The sequence below is a fragment of the Suricata suricatta genome, chromosome 13 (genome assembly GCF_006229205.1).
Source record: "Suricata suricatta isolate VVHF042 chromosome 13, meerkat_22Aug2017_6uvM2_HiC, whole genome shotgun sequence".
NCBI lineage: Eukaryota > Metazoa > Chordata > Mammalia > Carnivora > Herpestidae > Suricata > Suricata suricatta.
The window spans coordinates 60,321,468-60,342,106 of record NC_043712.1 but is presented as its reverse complement, the minus strand read 5'-3'; the positions used below and the strand labels follow the sequence as shown (position 1 = coordinate 60,342,106).

At 35.6% G+C, this 20,639-nt stretch overlaps 1 protein-coding gene and 1 pseudogene across 1 annotated transcript in view; one reads left to right on the top strand and one right to left on the bottom strand.

Annotated features, from left to right (window-relative positions):
- The window catches only part of UHRF2 (ubiquitin like with PHD and ring finger domains 2), a 90,003-nt gene that overhangs the window by 5,551 nt on the left and 63,813 nt on the right, over nucleotides 1-20,639 (top strand). Inside the window, exons 2-3 of the mRNA XM_029919354.1 lie at nucleotides 1,011-1,244; nucleotides 14,586-14,845. Of these exons, the coding sequence (XP_029775214.1) occupies nucleotides 1,011-1,244; nucleotides 14,586-14,845 (494 nt within the window). The remainder of the gene's footprint in view (nucleotides 1-1,010; nucleotides 1,245-14,585; nucleotides 14,846-20,639) is intronic.
- LOC115275668 lies at nucleotides 6,194-7,052 on the bottom strand (annotated as a pseudogene).

The following is a 20,639-nucleotide window of genomic DNA, read 5'->3' as shown; positions in this document are numbered from 1 at the left end:
ACAAAGTACCTAAACCTACGTGGCTTAAAACTATAGAAATGTATTGTCTGCTATTTCCAGAGGCAGTGAGTCTGGAATGAGTCTGAAAATGAGTATGAAATCAGAGTATCAGCAGGGCCATGTTCTCTGGTGGTTCTAGTAAAGTATCCTGCCTTGTTTCCTTCAGCTTCTAGTGTTTGCTAGCAATCCGTTGTAAGTTCCTTGGCTTGTAGGTGCATTGCTCCAGCCATGTGGCTCTCCACATCTTCCTTCTGTGTTTGTTTTTATAAGGATGTCAATTACAGGGGTTTAGTGCCCACTCACATGACCTAATTTTAATTGATTCTGTAAAGACCTCTTTCCAAATAAAGTGACACACGGAGATATTTGGGATTAGGACTTTGGCATATTGGGGGTGTGGGCAAAGTCTCTACCAAAATATGGTAAGTTGCAAGATAATTTATTCACTATTCATCCTGGAAGACTTTTCATGATGCAACTTGACCACCTTTATGAATAGAATTCGAGAGCTTTGGGCAGTTGGAATACCATGAACAATAATTGTAATTGTTCCTACTTGAATTTTTGTTTGATTAAAAAAAAAATTACAGTGCTTTAGAAACAAAATTTTTGTTATGTCTTTATGAACACAAAGTTATAAAACTACTTAATTTGAAAATTTGCCTTACTTTCTTACAGTGGATTCAGGTACTGTTAATTAAAATCAATAAAACTTGGTGAGAAATATAGAGTTTTTCTGCCTAGGTGTTGAAGTCACAGAAGCAAGGTACATTTTTGGTGTCAGTGGTTATCTGTGTTCCTGATAGCTAATATAGAATGATTCTTAAGAATTTACTCAGGTCCTGAGAAGATGATGACGTGAGAGGTCATAAAGTCGTAGGAATGTTCACTAAATTGCATTGCTATGAATTTTGTTTTAATAATTTGGCTAGGACATTTGGGTAGCTATAGATGTAGAAAGATCAGATTTTAGAGAAGCATTTTAATCTTTTTTGTCCTTTTTTTTCTAGTTGGAAAATGGATATACTTTATTTGACTATGATGTTGGACTGAATGACATAATTCAGCTACTAGTTCGCCCAGACCCTGATCTTCCTAGCACATCTAAACAGACTGATGTACAGGCCAAACCCTGTTCTAATAGCCCACCTAAAGTAAAGAAAACCCCAAGGGTGGGACCTTCTGGTCAGCCGTCTACATCAACCTGTGATTTTCTTATTGATCCTGGCATTGGACTATATAAGGTATGTTGTCTTCTTTAGACTTCATAGTTGTGAGAATACAGATGTCTGTTCTCTTTAGAATTTTGCAAATAAATGAAAATTGCCATTTGAAAGTAAAGACTGAGCTGTTGATATTTCAACTTTTAAAAGTAGTTTGTAAAAACTGTGAAATTATATAGATAAATGTATATAAAATATATAAGTACAGTTTAAAGAATATAAGCAAAAACCTGTGTAATTCCAGTGACGTTAAGTAGAGTAATGCCAGTTCCTTTTTAAAGCCTTCTGTGTGCCCCTCCCAGAACATCATCTCCCTCTCTCCGTAAGAGGTAAACTATCTTGATCATTTTGGTTGGTTTTATTTTTCTTTAGTGTTACTACTTATGTTACCTCTAAAAAGTGTTTTGCCTATATTTGAAGACTCTGTAATGGAATTCTGCTTTTTCACAGCTTTGATTCTCATGCATATAGTTGTATTTTACTTTTTATGATTACATTATTTTATTAACATGCACGATATATCTCATCCATGATTAATACATTTGGGCTTTTCCCAGTTTCAGCTGTTTTGAACCTTTACGTATCCTGTTGCACATGTTCTAGAATTTCGTTAGGAATTTTTATCTAGAAATAGAAGTGCTCGTTCACTTACAGGATGGTGTGAAGCTGCTCTCTACTGTGTTCCATTGGTCTGCTTGTGTATTTCTGTGCTTTACTATTGTAAGTACTGTAGCCTAGTAGACTGTTAACCTCCGTGTCGCACATCTCCCAAATCTATTCCTATCCAAGGGTGTCTTGATTAAAACTTGCATGTAAGAATTTTAAAATTGTCAAAACTCTACAGATAAATATTAAGGGATTTTGATGGGAACTGGATCTATAGAGTAGCTTGGAGAATTGACAACTTTATAATATTGAGCCCTTCATTCTTGAACAGAATGTCTCCATTAACTTAGATCTTTAGCATCTTCATCAGTTGTTTTGTATATCTTATTCTAGTAACTGCATTTTTAAATGCTATTATAAATGGTTTTCTTTTTAAAATTGTGATTTGTTAAAAAAAAATAAATAAAAATAAAATTGATTTATTTGCATACATATAGAAATGCAGTTGAAATATTTATTGACCTTGTATCTAATAACTTTTTCAAATTCTAATAAATTTTGTAGAAATAATTGACAGATTTGCTTCGTCCTTTTATATCCTTAAAACTATTTTTTCTTAATTCATACTTGTTGAGACAAATTAGGACCTTGACTCAGTTTTTTAGAGAATTTTTCAAGCTAAAAATTTAAAAATCAGTAGCTGAAATAAATTTAAGAAAATTCAAATAGAGATAGTTTTTGAGCTAAGGGAAAAGGCAAAAAATCTTTGTATATAGAATCAAGAAAATTGGCCAAGACCTATATCTCCAAAGTACCTGGTCTAGATGGCTACCCTGATGAATTACCTTAAACCTCTATTACATTATCTAAATTGACTCATGTCCTTAAAAAAAAAAAAAAAAAAGGAAAGCTTCCCATTGCTTTTTAAACTTAATATAGTATTGATTCTAAAACATGACAAAAAGGACACCAGTATCACTACATGTTGATATAAAACCTAAGTTACATTTAGCAAATAAAATTGATTATATATTAAAAGAACATAATTCCTTGACCAAGTATGGTGTGTCAAAAAGTGGGATAGTTCATTATTTGGATTTTTCTTAATATAGAAGTTCCAAGTATATAGCTTTATAGCTTGTGACCTAAAATTTAGGTGTACAGCTTTATGATTTGATAGCAGTACAAGGTGATCACCTGCAAGTCTAGTTACCATCTGTTACCACATGGTCAACCTCCTTCACCCATTTTACCCAACCCCCAATATAGTAATATTAATATAATTTATCATATTAATAAACCAAAGAAAACAAGTGTTCCCTTTTAAAAAAGGGATCGATTTCTAATTTTTAAATAATTTCTTGGTAAGTGAAGCAGGTGGAATGAATGAATATTTTAAATCATACCCAGCATCATGCTTATTGGTGGGGGAAAAAGCCAGAAGCCTTCCCATTAAAGACAGGGGCCAGAGAAGCCAGTTAATGCATCTTTCTAGATGATGCAGATAGGAAAGAGAAAAACAAAGTATAATTTTTGGAGAAGGCAAAGTTTTTATTTATGAATATCTGAAAAGACTAAGAAGATAAATCTATTAAAGTGATAAGAACCATTAGGTGGCTCTTTAAATACCAAGAGCTTTCCTTGCTACATTTAGTAAAAGAAAAAAAATTTACAATAAAAATGTAAAGTCTGGAGTGCTTGGGTGGCTCAGTCAGTTAAGCATCCGGCTTCAGCTCAAGTCATGATCTCACGGTTCGTGGGTTCAAGCCCCGCGTAGGGCTCGAACAGCTATCTCAGAGCCAGGGGCCTGTCTTCAGATTCTGTGTCTCACTCTCTGACCCTCCCCTGCTCACTCTCGTTCGCACACGCACGCGCGCTCGCTCTCTCTCTCTCTCTGTCTCAAAAATAAATAAAACAAAAAAATATTTTTAAAAAACCCTTGTTCTTAAAAACATTAAAAAAAAAGTAAAGTCTGGGAATAAATTAACATGATATGGGCAGGACATAATTAAAACTGTTTAATGTAGTACTCAAAATTTAGATAGAATTATTAATATTGAAAGTCCCCTTTTGGAGCTTTCATCCCTCCAAGTAACCAGTATTTTCTATGTTTTTTTCTGAATAAACTTGTTATTTTAGAACAATTTTAGATTTAGAGCATAATTGGGAAGAGACTAGAGTTTTCCACATATCAAACACCTGGTTTGCCCTGTTAACTAATATTTTACATTAATATGATACTGTGGTACATTAGTTACAATTAATAAACCATGTTTCTTTAGCTTTTATCTAAAAGCTTTTCTGTTCTAGAATCCCATCTAGGATACCATATTTACATTAGTGTGATAGTAAATAGTTGTTGAATTTCCTTAGGTTCCTCCTGGCTTTGACAGTTTTTCAGACTTCTTTGTTTTTGATGACCTTAACAGTTTCGAGGAGTACTTGTCAAATATTTTATAAAATACCCTTGTATTAGTATTCATCTTGTTTTCCTCATTATTAGACTGGATTTACATGTTTTTTGGAGGAAGACTACAGAAGTAAAGTGCTATTTTCAGCACATGCTATGTAGGGCACAAACTATAAACATTCCATTTGCTAATTATATACTTGGGTTTTTACATCAGTAGTTAACTTATCATTGTTGCTTCTGAACCTTAATTACCTGGCTGAGTTAACATTTGTCAGGTTTCTTCACTGTGAAGTTATTCTTCCCCTACTCCTTTTCCATACTGTATTCTTTGAGATGAAGTCCCTATATGTAGCCCAAACTTAAGGAGGGAGTTATGAACTCTACTTCCTTAAGGGTAGATTATCTACAAAATATATTGGGAATTTCTCTACATGGGAGACTGATCTCATTTCCCCCATTTATTTATTGTTACTCATTTATTCATATCAGTAGGGATATTTTTCCTGTCTCCCTTCAACGTACCTCCTTTTTATGTTTTTTGTTTGTTTGTTTGTTTTTGTTTTTGTTAAAGCACTTTCTTTCTGGCCCTAGAAGTTGCTCCAGTCTCATCTTTGTTATTTCTGCCCCGGCCCTGGAATCAACCATTTCCTTAAGGAGCTTTGATTCTTTAATTGGGGGATGGTGTTACAAACCAAGATCTGGGTTCTAGGTATAGGTAATGTTCCTTGGAATTGGAGTATCATTGCTTTTAGGACCCTCAGATGACAGACTAAGGAGGTTTATGTATGTATGTATAATAACTCCTGTATATCCACATATCCATAAATATTTATGTAGCCATCTGTATCTATGTTAAGTTTAAATTTTAACATTTTGGCTAAGGGCAACAGTTCAGAAGCTGCTACATTTGACTTGATAGATTTTGGGCAGTGAAGATCTGAATTTGTTTTCATAGGAGGGCCAGATTATGTTTTGTCCAGATTAAGCATTAGCAGTCTAGTCAATTTAAATTCTTTGTTTAGCATATTTCTCAGTACCCTTGCAGGTCAGAGTACTAAGTCAGAAGATCATTATGAGAAACTGCTTTTCTCAGCAGATCTGTGCGTTTCATTTTCAGTGTTACTACTTTGCTCACTATTTCTATCGCCTAACTTTAATACATTTTTTCTTTTTTCTTTTTCCTCTTCTTTTTTCTTTTTTCTCTTCTTTTTTCTTTTTAAAGAGGATTTTATTTATAGGACACTGGAATTTTTTTTTTTTTAACTTTACACCCAGTGTGGGGCTTGAACTAATGGCCCTGAGATCGAGTCACATGCTCTACTCACTTGAGCCAGTCACCGCTTTAGTACCTAACTTTTTTCTTTCTTTTTTTAATATATATTTTTTTAATGTTTTATTTATTTTTGAGAGAGATAGAGACAGTGTAAACAGGGGAGGGTCACAGAGAGAGGGAGACACAGAATCTGAAGAAAGGTCTACGGCCATATCACCCTGAATGCACCCGATCTCCTCTGATCTTGGAAGCTAAGCAGGGTTGGGCATGGTTAGTACTTGGATGGATGGGAGAATCTGAAGAAAGGCTCTGGGCTTGAACCCACAAACCATGAGATCATGACCTGAGCTGAAGCCAGACATTCGACTATGCCACCCAGGCACCCTTATTTACTTTCTATCCTTGAGGTTCAATTCTGGAGCCTAAAGATACATCCAAATTAGTATTATATCTACTTATCTATAGCCAGAAACATCTTTTAGCATGTTGTGCATAGCAGCCAAAGCTATGGAATCCTCTTTGATCAGACTCCTCTTACTACCTTGATTGATGGAATAAACATAACAAAAAACAGAATATCAAGGCAGATATACAGGACCCTAACAGACAAATCCTAGGAGGAATACAGCCACCACCGCCCAAATGGAGATTGATTAACGTACTCATCGTCTCGCATCTTCAGGCTGTATGTTCAGAGTAATTTGGGAAGAAATCCATTATTTGCTGGGCACCAAAATATTTAGGGGTTTGCTGTAGGACACTATGGCTTTTCCCAGCCGTTTCTAGGATGGACTGCAAATTGCTGACAGAATTTTGCTGGAACTGGATCTGGGGCTGGGGAAATTCCTCTCCACAGTCGTGCAGCGGGGCCGTTCCAGGCTGGGGGGCACCAGGCCTGACTGTTCCAGCTCTGGCTCCCCCACGACTGGCCGTTCCAGGTCTGGTTGCTCCATATTGGAAGGTTTCCGGAAGTGTTCATCAGGTATCCCTGGTGATACGAATAGAAGCCTGGGTACTCTGGAGTCGCAGAACTGTTCTGAGTCCCAATGTTGTGATTCTTTGGCCAGTTGTTTTTCTGCCACCTCTTACATTTCATTCTCTGGTTCTGGAACCATGTCTTGACCTGCTTATAGCTAAGGTTCAGAATGTTGGAAAGTTCTTGCATCTGCTGGAAACTGAGGTATTTCTGTCTCTGAAATCGGTCATTGAGTACATATAGCTGGGTCTGAGAGAAGACAGTTCTGATCTTCTGTTTCTTGCCTGGAGTTGGATCTTCCTTCTTCACGGTGATCTCTGCAGAAGTGGGTAGCACTTTTACGCTGGGACTGGTGGAAGAATCTGGGCTGTTCTGAATAAGCAGGTCCATGGAGGAAGGAAGAGGAGAGACGGTCTCCATGTGGGGGGTCTCAGCAGATGACAGTTGCAAGGATGCATAATTTTCTTGAGGCCCATAAATCTGAGGCATTGGAGAAGCGTCCCTAGAATCAGGCGCTTCAGGGCAAGCCTGGCATTGGGGTTGAACTGGATCCACGCTCATGTTGCTGAGTTGAGAAAAGAGAGGGAGGGGAAAAAAGAGGGAGATACAGCCTTATGTGTCTAGATGGAAGAACTTAGAGAAACGTGAAGATGTCCAGATATAAGAGTACCAGAAAGACTGGAAGAGGCGAAAAAGCCAAGCGCCAACCAACCCGATTTAGCAGTACCTAACTTTTTAAACATCTCATGTTTCATGTTAATATATAGCATAGAGGCTAAGGTATTTAGTTGTGTCATCAGACTTGCTTTAAATTTCAGTTCAGCTGCTTCCCAGTGGTACATATGTGGCAAGTTTTACGTGGTCTCCCTTTCCTCATTTAGGAACCATGTGAAATACATGAAAGCTGGACTTAAACTCTCAGTAGGCTACTGTTATTAATGATGTTTAGTCAAAGCTGCATTTACCTTAGTAGTTGAAGAGAGTAACAGATTTATTTGCTTTTTTGATTAAGCTTAGTAGTTATAAGTATTTGAAATATTCACTGATATTTTTTTTAACATAGAAGTGCTTATTTCTGGATAATTCATTCACTGAATAAATGGTTATCTAGTATATATTTGCACTGGATATTAGAGATGCAAGGATAAACAAAAGATATTGCCCCCTGCTTTCATGGAGTGTTATTAGCTATTGAAACTTATCTTTTGCTACCCTGAAAATGCTTAGAAGCTTCTACTTTTAAATTGATTTGTTTTGAAATTTTTCCTTTGAGCAAGTTTCTGAATAGTACATCAAAATTTAATTAAATTGTTCCTAGATCAGTAAAATTGGGAGGGTTTTTTTTCTTTATCTTGAATTACTGCTTATGTCACTTCTGCTTTGCAAAGATTTTCCTTTCATAGACATAGGACTGTCTATAATTAAAATTGCTTTATGGATGAGCAGACAGATTTGGGGCTTTCCCTTTTGCCTAAAATTTTCCTTGGACCTCAAGTGGATACAAAAAAACAATTTCAAGTTAATGTCTCAAAAGTGCCATAGATAAACATTTAAACTTAATACATGAAGATAGAATTTGAATCTGAAGTTCTTATCCACCTTCATTCTTATTTAGCCCTATTTGATAACTGAGCAACATTTGGTCAGTTTCAGACATCTTTTCATAATGAAACTAGATATCACGCTTGGAGAGCCTGTGGGAGATTGTGCAGAGGTTGGGTCCATCCATTTCCAATATCTATAAGAGGTAATTTTCTCAAACGAAGTGGACTTTTGATACCTAAATAGAGTTTAATTCTGGTTTTCAGATGTGCAGGTTTTAAAGATCCTCACAGTAGATCCTACTGTTGAAATGACTATCATCTTGGCATAAATAACTCTGGAATGATAATACGCCTCTTAGAATTAAGTGTTAAACTTTTTACATATATTCTAATGCTCATCATAGGAAATAAAGGAAAGAGGAAACTTCTCAATAATTACTAAATAAAAATCCTATATATTTTAGTAACCTGTTTTTTGCATACAGTGCAACTCTCCTTGATTATGAACCTTTTTGATTATGAAGCATAATAGACAATACAAAAAAGTAGAGCTTAGTGAAATACGAAGTTAATGTCTGTAAATACCACCAAATTAGGTATACAAAGCAGTCGCCCAGGAACTTCTGATGGGCCCCTCTTGATGATTATTCCCTCCTCCTTAGTTGTAACTAATACCCAAACTTCTAAATTTTTTTTCTTACATTTATTTATTATTGAGAGATAGAGACAGAGCATGAGCATGGGAGGGGCCGAGAGAAGGGGAGACACAAAATCTGAAGCAGGCTCTAGACTCTGATCTGTTAGCACAGAGCCTGACTTGGGACTCGAATTCAGAAACTTTGAGATCATGACCTGAGCTGAAGTTGGATGCTTAACCAATTGAGCCACCCAGTTACCCCACTAATAACCAAACTTCTATGGTAATTATTTCTTCACTTTTAATGAACTTTATCTTATCATTACCCTTGAATAGCCTCTTAATAAATTTAACCTGTATTTGCATCCCTTCTATTCTTTCTGAACTTTATTTTAATAGAACCACATTGTACTCTGATTTGTAAATTTTAGTAAAAAACATGATATAGAGTCCCAGAGTCAAAGTCTTTATCAGCTTTATCACCGTTCCCACTTCTAGCTGTGTATCTCCTGAGGACTAGTTTATTTACTTCTGCACCTCATTGGGAAATAAGAATGACTTTGTATTATAGTTATTAAAGGAGATAGGGAACATAACTATAAACTGGTAATATCTTTTCTAAGAAGACTATGGTATTAAGACTATGCTGAGGTTTAATGAGTCTTATAATTAAACATGCTGTGCTTGCTAGGTTGGCACATCGTATGGATTTTGTTACCCAATCTCTTAATACACACCAAAGTATATTACATAAAGAACCTGAGGCTGAGACAGGGTCAGTAATTTGTTCCAGGTTATATCTAGTAGATGTTAAACACAAACTTAAACCTACGTTTATCTGCAGAGCTGTTGTGTTTTAAATAGAACATAAAAAGTGTTTAGAAGTATACCTGGCATATAGTAAATCTTCCAGTATTTGTTGGGATTTCATTTTTTAATGATTTCTCCTTGCCTCCCTTACTTCCCTTTTTTTTTTTTTTTTTTAATATCACCTATTTGGATGTAGAAGATTCTTCTTAAAATGTGGCTGTATTTTTTACACTTATGCAATTTATATAATTGGGGTGGTTTGTTTTGTTTTTACCTGTATATCATGACTTCAGCTCAAACACCTCTCTCCTATTAATTTGTTTTCCTATATCTTTACATATTTTGATGTTTTGACCTCTTTGGGGGAGGTACTTGCTGGCTGAGGATAGACAACCTCTTTCTAGATAGACCACAACCAACTTGTCAGTGGGCCCACCTTCCCCTCCCACCCTCGCCAAGATTTTTATATAAGAATTCAGTTTGTTTATTCAATGTAGAATTGTTTAGCTTTTGTCTTTCCTAAGTTTTAATTTTAATTGCAGTATAGTTAACACACACTATTACATCAGCTTCAGGTATGCAGTATAGTGATTTAACATTCTGTACATTACTTAGTGCTCATCATGATGTGTGTAGTCTTTAATCCCCATCACCTGTTTCCCTTTTTTTAAAGTTTATTTATTTATCTTGAGAATGCATGCAGGGGGAGGGGAGAGAAAGGACTGTGCTTGATCTCATGAACCCATGAGATCATGACCTGAGCTGAAATTGAGAGTCCGACGCTTAACCCAGGCACCCCAACCCACCACCTGTTTTATCCATCCCCTACTCACTTCCGGTTTGATAACCACCAGGCTGTTCTCTGTTGTTAAATCTGTTTTATGGTTTGTCTCTACATTTTTCCCCCTTTGTTCATTTATTTACTTAAATTCCAGGTATGAGTGAAACCATGTGAATTTGCCTTTCGCTGACTTATTTCATTTAGCATTGTACTCTCTAGCTCCAACCATGTTATTACAGATGGCAAGATTTCATTCCTTTTAAATGGCTGAATAAGGGGGTGCCTGGGTGGCTCAGTCAGTTAAGCGTCCGACTTCAGCTCAAGTCATGACCTCACGGTTCGTGGGTTCGAGTCCCACGTCGGGCACTGCTGACCACTAGGTCCGAGCCTGGAGCCTGCTTCGGATTCTGTACCTCCCTCTCCCTTTGTCCCTCCCCTGTTTGTGCTATCTCAAAAATAAATAAAAAACATTAAAAAAATTTTAATGGCTGAATAATACTGTGTGTGTGTGTGTGTGTGTGTGTGTGTCTATGTGTGTATATGCCATGTCTTTATCCATTTATTAATCAATGGACACTTGGGCTACTTCTATGATTTGGCTATTGTAAATAATGGTGGAATAAACATGGGGGGGGTGAATATAGCCTTTCAAATTAGTGTTTTATATCCTTTATAAATACCCAGTAGTGTGATTTACTGGATAATAAGGTAGTTTTATTTTTAACTTTTTGAGGAATTTCTATACTGCTATGTACAATGGCTGCATCAGTTTGCATTCCCACCAACAGTGCTTTCTACGCATCCTCGCCCACACTGAGTGCTTTCTGTGGTTTTGGTTTAGGGTGTGAGGTAATATCTCCTTGTAGCTTTGATTTGCATTTCCCTGATGATGAGTGATGTTGAGCGTCTTTTCATTTGTTTGTTGGCCGTCTGTATGTCTTCTTTGGAGATATATGTATTCATGTCATCTGTCTATCTTTTAACTGGATTATTTGTTTTTTGGCTATGAGTTGTATCAGCTCTGTATATGTTTTGGACACTAACCCTTTATTGGATATGTCATTTGCCAAGATCTTCTCCCATTCAGTAGGTTGCCTTTGAGTTTTGTTGATTGTTTCCTTCACTGTGCAGAAGTTTATTTTGATGTAGTCCCAGTAGTTTATTTTTCCCTTGCCTCAGGAGATATATCTAGAAAGATGTTGCTGGGGCCAATGTCAGAGACATTACTGCCTGTGCTCCCTTCTAGGATTTTAATGATTTCAGGTCTCACATTTAGAATTTATTTTTGTGTTTGGTGTAAGAAAGTTGTCCAGTTTCCTTCTTTTCTATGTGGCTGTCCAGTTCTTCCAACACCATTTGTCGAAAGAGACTATCTTTTTCCAATTGGATATTTATTCCTCCTTTGTTGAAGATTAAATGACCATATAATTGTGGGTTTATTTCTGGGTTTTCTGTTCTATTCCATTGACCCATCTGGTTTGTTTTTTGTTTTGTTTTGTTTTGTTTTGTCAGCACCATCCTGGGTTTCTTGTTTTTATTTTTTGATTTGAGAGAGCACAAGCAGGAGAGAGGAGCAGAGGGAGAGACAGCAAATCTTAAGCAGGCTCCACACTCAGCACAGAGCCTAATGCAGGGCTTGATCTATCATGACCTAAACTGAAATTAAGAGTCAAATGTGGAACTCACTGAGCCACCCAGGTGCCCCAGTACCATACTGTTTTAATTATTACTACTTTGTAGAATAACTTGAAATCTGGAATTGTGATACTTCCAGCATTGTTTTTCTTTTTTTGAGATTGCTTTGGCTACTTGAGGTCTTTTTTTTCTAGTTCTACAAAAAATGCTGTTGGTATTTTGATGCGATTGCATTGAACCTGTATATTGCTGTGGGTAGTCTAGACATTTTAACAATATTTTTTCTTCCAATCCATAAACATGGAATGTCCATCTTTGAGTCTTGAATTTTTTTCATCAGTGTTTTACAGTTTCCAGAATATGGGTCTCTCACCTCTTTGGTTAAGTTTATTCCTGGATAATTTATTGTTTTTGGTGCATCTATAAATGGGGTTATTTTAATTTTTCTGCTGCTTCATTATTAGTGTATAGAAATGCAACAGATTTCTGTACATTGGTTTTGTATCCTATGACTTTACTGAATTCATTCATCACTAACAGTCTTTCATGTTTTGTGTGTGTAGTATGTCATTTACAATTAATGAGAGTTCGACTTCTTTCTTGCCAATTTGGATGCCTTTTATTTATTTATTTTTGTCTAATTGCTGTAGCTAGCTAGGGCTTCCGGTGCTAATTTGATTAAAAATTGTGAGAATGGACATCCTTGTCTCGTTCCTGACTTGAGGGCGAAAACTGTTTTTCACAATTGAATATAATGTTAGCTGTGGGTTTTTCGCATAGGCCTTTATTACTAAGGTATGTTTCCTCTAGACCTGCTTTACAGAGGGTTTTTTTATCATAACGTATCCTAATTTTTTATCAACTCAGTTCTTAATTTGAACTGGAATACCATGAAATCCAAGAAATTACCATGGCAATATCCTATTTTCTTGTTAATCATGTAAGTACCCTCTTCTATATCATTCAAAACCCAGGTTTTACCTTTAACCTCTTGCATGCATTTTGACGCATTCAATTTGACCTAATTAAGTATGTCCACGTAATGTGCAAAAACCTTACTTTTTAAATTAAAAGCATATTTTTCCCACCGAGGTTGTATGCATTGTCATATACTTAATGAAGAATTTGCAGCATTTGTTTACAATTCTAAGTCTTGGGTTGCCCTACTCACAGAATGTCCTACCTTTATGAGATATTAAGTTCTGTTATGTATGATGTATAAGCAATGGGAGTATTTTTAGATTTCCTTATGTCTCCTGTTACCATTTCAGTATCCATTGTATGCCTCATTCTCTGCTATAAGAATTACGTAGTGCTACATACAACCTTACATTTTGATTTTCTGTTAAAGAATAGTCTCAGTTTATTCTCCCATGTATGATAGACCTTAACTTTAATTAGTTTTTGTTTTACCTAATGTTGCCTGTAAGAAAGTAAATGTTTTTAAATTTGTCAGTGACTATTGAGGAAGAAAATCCGTTGTTTCCAAATGAATTAATTTATGTAAACTATACTGTGTTTCATCTCTGATTCTTATGTCTAGACTGGTTGACCCTTAGATCTTTTTCTTTCCTCCTCAACTCTGTTCTCATATTACATCAGATGTTATGTCTTTCAAGCTTTTCATTTACTATCGTATTATTTACAGTACCTTTGGTCAGATATTATACCTCTAATGGCAATGATTGTTAATAATTTTTGGTTTTGTCTATAGTCTACCTTCTATGCTAGCTTGGTGGTTTGAAACCTTTATATACACACACACACACACACACGTATAATGTTATTATAATACATAAATCTTTATATATATAATATATATATACTTTTCTTTTTTTTTAAGGTTTGTTTATTTTAAGGTGCAGAGAGAGAGAGAGGGTAAGAGAATCCCAAGCAGGCTGGAGCCTGATATGGGGCTTGAAACCATGGCCCGTGAGATTGTGACCTGAGCCAAAGTCAGATGCTTAACTGACTGAGCCCCCCAGGTGCCCCTGATACTTGTATTTTCTAATGTCCAGTTTTCCTTTTGTCAGATTGATTAGTTCTGGATCATCTACTAGACTTGAGTTTTATCTATTTTGCATTTTACATGTCGATTCTCTTTTTATTTTCTTTGTTCTTTGAAATACTAAACAATGCATTTGTTAGTGAATTAACAGGTAGTGGAACTTACCCATTTTATGTAGATAGGTTCATTTATTCTTCTCTTTATTAGTGTGTATAATTTCCCCCATTTTCAGGTTTCTTCTTCTTAACTGTTTTTGTTGGACTGACTATATAAGTTACCTGTAAGATTCTGAAGAAATTAATGGAGCAAATCAATAACAGTCACAATACTATGAAGTCCATGCTTTTTACTAAGTGACATTCTTAATGACTTGCTAGAACAACTCTTGGTAACACAAGAATGATATTTTTAAAAGTCTAAAGTAGACCCAGGCAAGGGGTAAAGAAAACATCTATTTCATTGAATGAAATTGGAAGGAAAGTTTATTTTCATATTAGTAAAAAACAGATTTCACAGTATAATCCAAAAAGAATAGTTTTTATCTGATCTTTGAAAATAAACATGAGTAGCTGTAAATGTTGTTAGCCATGATAATTCTCACAGTAACTTGAATTATAGTATGGTTTTTGAAGCAATAGATGAAATTAAGCTTCATTAACTAATTTTAAACTTTTTTTAGGTAAATGAATTGGTGGATGCCAGAGATGTCGGCCTTGGTGCTTGGTTTGAAGCCCGTATACGTAGTGTTACTAGAGCTTCTGATGGACATTCACGTGGCAAAACTCCACTGAAGAATGGCAGTTCTTGTAAAAGGACTCATGGAAATGTAAATCATAATTCCAAAGAGAACACAAATAAATTGGACAGTGTACCTTCTACGTCTAATTCAGACTCTGTTGCTGCTGATGAAGACGTTATTTATCATATCGAGTATGATGAGTAAGTGCTCATGCTATTGAGGACTTCATTCATATTTTTGTTTATAGAAGCAAAGCCTCCCATCACAGATTGTTTTCAAATAATAGTCTCTCTGAAGAAATCTTTTAGGGGTCATATTCAGTCTGTTACCCTTTGTTTAATGGTTGTAAATAAGGGCTTCTTAACGCTCAGTCATCTCTGGCTCCTAAGTGGTTTGTCGTTTTTGGTATCTTAATACTTGGCTTAATTTAGTATGTAATAGTTTCTCTTTGTCTCTTCTTCTATGGTATCAGTGTTTTTTATTATATGTATTTAATATTTTAGAAAGCGTGTAATAACATGTAGAGTTGTAGCTATTAGGATGAGGTTAAGAATGTTTTTTAAATAGCTTATTGAGAAAATTCACATACACAATTTACCCACTTAAAGGGTACAGTTCACTGTTTTTACAGGATTGTTCATGTCCACAAACTAATTTCTGAAGATTTTTATCCCTTCCCCACAAAAAAACCCTATACCTAGCAGTCACTCCCTTTCCCCCCTCTCCCAATTAAATGTTTTTAAGTGTTCATTTGAAAACAGTGTTAAGAACTTGCCTTGGGCCAAGATTCTAAAACTAATTTTTTTAATTACCTATTTTCAAAATCCTAGTATAAAAGTTACATTGGGTCAGCTTTATTATTTATTCAACACACTAAATGAACTTGAGTCACCATAACTTTAATGTGTATGGAAATATTAGGCTACCAAATCTTATATGAAGTTTAAAGGTTCAAGATCCGAAAATGGTTGTGATTTTTCTTGCCATAAATTGTTATAAAATACTTTGGTGTTAACCAATCCCTTTAATCTTTACTTTTCTGATATTTCTTATGTTTTGGCTGACTTGCCCACATTGTTTATTTCAAATGACACTTCCTACAACAAATAGAACATCATATAACCAACAACTGGAATGAATATTAAGATCTAGAATTGGCCAGAACTGTCAGTATTAGTAAATCAAGACTGGGATAGAAAGGGATTGGAGTTGGTGTGTTGGTTGTAATCAGTTTATGAGTTTATGAATAGTGTAACAAAGAGTCAAGATACTGTATAGGGAACTTAAGCTATCTGTTTATTTACTGTCAATAATTATAGAGTTCCTGATTTGCTTTGAGTTTTATTTCTTAGAGAATAGAAGAAATAATCCAATAAAGCAGCTGCTCTTTGGCAAAATATAGTGTACAGAATGGTATGGCATAGAAATAGGATAATAAGCTGCAAACACTAAGCAAGCCAAGGTTTATTAAATTTTAAGCAGTTTTAGGGGCTCTTGGTTTTGGAGTAAGACTTTCCCAGAGATAGGCCTGTGTTTGGTGTAATTAGAGCACAGATTTACCTTAGCATTGATTTGGCTGCTGCTGTTTTGTTTTTTTCTTTTTACAGAAGGAGAAATTTGCCTTCATTAGAATAAATGTTAGTCTTCTCATGCCTGTTGGATTTAGACTCTCTTTTACTAAAATTATTTGTCCTAAATACTTTTATGTGTTAGAATTAAATGTTTCACTGCTGGCAACTTAAAACATATGATAGCTGAACTACCTTTAAGAAATAAAAGATGACAGAAGCTTAGTGGTAGGTAAATGTCATTTATATCTTTAAAAAGAGGAAAAGACTATGCAAAACAAAGTATAAAATAAAATAGATGAATAACAATCTTTTGGACAACAATCTCAAATAACAGAATGTTGGTATAGACATGACCCAGTATGAATGGATAGCAAATCCTGTTAAAGTCTTGTCTCCCATGGTTACTGGAAAAGTAAGTTAAAAATTACAGTAAAGTACATAATGATCTCAGTAAGTTGATTAAACAGTTCTTGATTCCTTGGATGGAGGATGCATTGTGGAGTGCTTTTGGAGTGTATGACTTAGCAGTAGTAATAGAGTTTTATTGAGTAGTAAGCTCCAAGTGAATCAGTAGAATATGGCTGTTAGATACTTAGACTGGAGGTGCCTGGGTGGCTTAGCATTCAACTCGGTTTTGGCTCAGTTTGTGATCTATAGTTTCATGAGTTCGAGCCCTGTATTGGCTGTCAGTGCAGAGCCTGCTTGGGATTCTCCCTCTCTCTGCCCTTCCTTTACTCACACTGTCTCTGTGTCTCTCAAAATGAATAAATAAACAAGTATAAAATGCACTCTAAGGATGTTTTAGCATCCTTAGTATCTAGAAGATATCTAGAATAAGCCCCATATTGTTACTGTTGTCCTGGGCTGGTTATCCTTGGAATATTGTTTTCCATCTCTCATGCTTTAAGAATACCAGCAGGACCGGTACCTGGGTAGCTCAGTCGGTTAAGTGTCTGACTTTGGCTCAGGTCCTGATCTCAACGGTTTGTGGGGTTAAGCCCTCATCAGGCTCTGTGCTGAGTCTGTGTCCCTCTCTCTCTCTTTCTGTCTCTCTCTCTCTCCCCCCCCCTCACTCCTGCTCTGTCCTCTCTCTCAAAAATAAATAAACATTAAAAAAAATTAAAAATATAAATTCCTACAGCTTACAAAAACTTCTGGTTTTCCTCTTATTTTTCCTTCCCTTCCCCTATGTTCATCTGTTTCTTAAATTTTACATGAATGAAATCATATGATATTTGTCTTTCTCTGATGTACTTCATATATAACACATTCTGGTTCCATCCACATTGTTGAAAATAGCAAGATTTCATTCTTTCTAATCACTGGGTATTATTCCATTGTTTGTGAGTGTGCATGTATTTATGTGTGTGTACACATATGTTTATATGTACACACCACGTCTTTATTCATTGTCAGTTGATGGACATTTGGGCTCTTTCCATAATTTGCTATTATTGATAGTGCTGGTATAAACATTGGGGTGCATGTGTCCTTTAGAATCAGCATTTTTTTTAGCTTTTGGGTAAAGAACTAATAGTACAATTACTGGGTGGTAGGGTAGTTCTGTTTTTAGTTATTTGAGGAAAACACCTCGTAGTTTGAATAAGGAAGTATATATGTAAACAAGGATAATGTTTATGGAAGTTGTTTTTAAGATTTTATTTTTAAGTAATTTCTATACCCAACATGGGGCTCGAACTCACAACCTGGAGATCAAGCGTTGCATGCTCCACTGACTGAGCAAGCCAGGTGCCCCTTCTGTACCATGTGTTAAGAATGAGTATTCAGCAAAGCTGAAACCCTTAAACATTGCTAAGAGTTTTCATCCATGCTCTTCTAGTGCTCCCACTTAAAATAGCAATGTCTGTTAATCTCAGAAACAAAGATTCTTTTTGTTTTGACTTCCCTAGTAAATTATTACAAAGTATTTTATTTATTTATTTATTTGTGTCTTTATTGAGAGAGACAGAGAGCGAGCAGGGGAGGGGCAGAGAGAGAGAGAGAGAGACAGAATCAGAAGCAGGCTCTGAGCTCTCAGCACCAAGGCTCGAACCCACTAACCGTGAGATCATGACCTGAGCCGAAGTCGGGTGGCTCAGTCAGTTAAGCTCATCTGGCAAGTGTCCTATGATAATGTTGTCATTGCTTTCAGCATTCTTTAAGATTTTTCAAGCTATTTCTACCCTATGGTGCATGCCTTTGAGTAGCCTTCATTATTACAAATGGAAGTCAATGAGCCAGTTATGAACAAAATCAAGTGGTATTTTTAGATAAAAGTAGTTTTTCTATAAAGGAACAACACTGATTTTTTTTTTTTTTTTTTTTTTTTTTTACTGTATTGATGTAATGATCTATTTCTGAAGGAGTCCTAAAATATTTTAAGCAACTTCAAAATGTATTGTGTTCTGGGTTTTGATAAGAGAGAGCAGAAGATTTTTTTAATCAAGTCAGGATCCTGTTGGCATTGAATATAGGGAGCAAGAATGAGAGGTCCAGTCTGTCCCATTGTTACATGGTTGTTAGTTTTTTAGTAATATATTTACCAAATACTTAGAGAAAGTTGGGAGGAAATATTCTGACATGCCATGTTCTGAATGGATTATAATCAAAAGGAGGGCAGAAGAAGTTAGGGCTCTGACTTTATCATTGCACCTCTATTGTGTTATAAGATCACTTAGTGCTTCAAAGAATGACTTTACGTGTTGATTTCACTTTTTTTTTTTTTTTTAAGAGTGTGTATGGGAATGGGGGAGAAGCAGAGTGAGACAGAGAACCTCAAGCAGGCTTTGTGCTCAGCACAGAGCTCAATGCAGGGCTTGATCCTAAACCCTGGGGTCATGACCTGAGCCAAAATCAGGCTCAGCCACCAAGGCACTTTCGCCTTTTAAAATTTATACATCAGCCCTTCACATGAGTGTTTCTCAAAAGGCTGGTCAGCAGCACTTCAGATTCATGGAGGAAAGGTGTTTAAAATGTAGATTCCAGAGGGACACCAAACCCACCCCCACCCCTGTATAGGTTGGGCCTGGGGTAGGACACAGGAATCTGCTTTTCAAATAGGTGCCCCAAAGACATCTTAACTATTCAGAGTGGTAGTTCTTTTATAGTTCAGGCATTAGAATCAGAATTTGGTTTGAATTCTAGATCTTTGGTTTATTGGTAAGTGTTTTGTTTGAACTCTTGCAGCTTTAATTTCTCCATCTATAAATATCTACTTGACCTATGCTTTTCCCCCCCTAATAACCTTGAAAAGTACCCAGTAATCATAGAATCAAACTTTCTGCATTTCATTTATTAACAAAGCCAGGTTGGTAGAGTTTAATCTTTAACATAGGTATTTAACATAATTATGTTGTTTATATTATTAAACTAATTATCTATCGTTGTTAATGTATTATACAAATAAGATTTATTTCCATGTAATATGTAAAGCCCTACTATAAGCAATTATAAGTTATTCTTAATTGTTTGAGTATGCTTTGCATTTAGGGTGTGAAACTTAGTAATGTTATCAATTAGAATAAGAAATGCTTTTTGCATGCAGTATAACATTAAAGATTTGCTAAACTAGAATATGCCTCCAGGTGAATGGTGTTCTTATTCAAGCATGTTGGCTCCAAGAAGCCATGTTTTGAAGGAAAGTTTCAGTGATACTACTTTGTTAATACAGTTTGAGTCTATAATTAGTGTTAGCCTACAAGCCACGTAAGGAAATGTAGTAATAAACCTATTTTTGAAGAATAATGCTCAATTTCCCTGAAATTTAACTCCTCTGGCTTTACTCAGTGATTGTTTTGTCAGTTGAAAACAGACTTGGGTTTTGCTAAGCTTTCACATAGTTTAGAATAATCAAAAGTATGTACTCTGACGGATAGCTCTAAAAGATAATCCAAATATTTGGAGCAGTGATTAAAGATTGGCTAGGAGTGGGTGGAAGGTAGGCCATGGGTTTATTATACTGTTCTCTCAATCTCTAAATAAATTTAAAGAGTTCTATAATAAATACTACAATGCTTTGTGGTTCAAGTTAAAATCCAAACAAAAGGCTCATCCTGCTTTTTCAGTTTTCCTATATATGCACAAAATCCAAAAAGTTAACACTCAAGGCTTACTATGAGGGAAAACAATCTGCCCTAGCCGACCATATTCCTGGCTCATAATCCCCAGATGCAACCATATTCAATTCTTAGCTATTTCCTTTATCTACATCTGTATTTTTTAGTAACATGCTTGAACTCTGCTTTTTTACTTTATTATTCTACCCAGCCCCCATGTACAGTTCTCTTGTCTCCATTCTCTTCCTTATAATTGTTAACACATAGCATTACAACTCTTAGGACAGAAGTATGCTATTCTATCCTCATTTTAAAGATGAGACACAGAGGTTTTCTGGACAGGAGCAGGAAGCAGAAACAGGATTCCA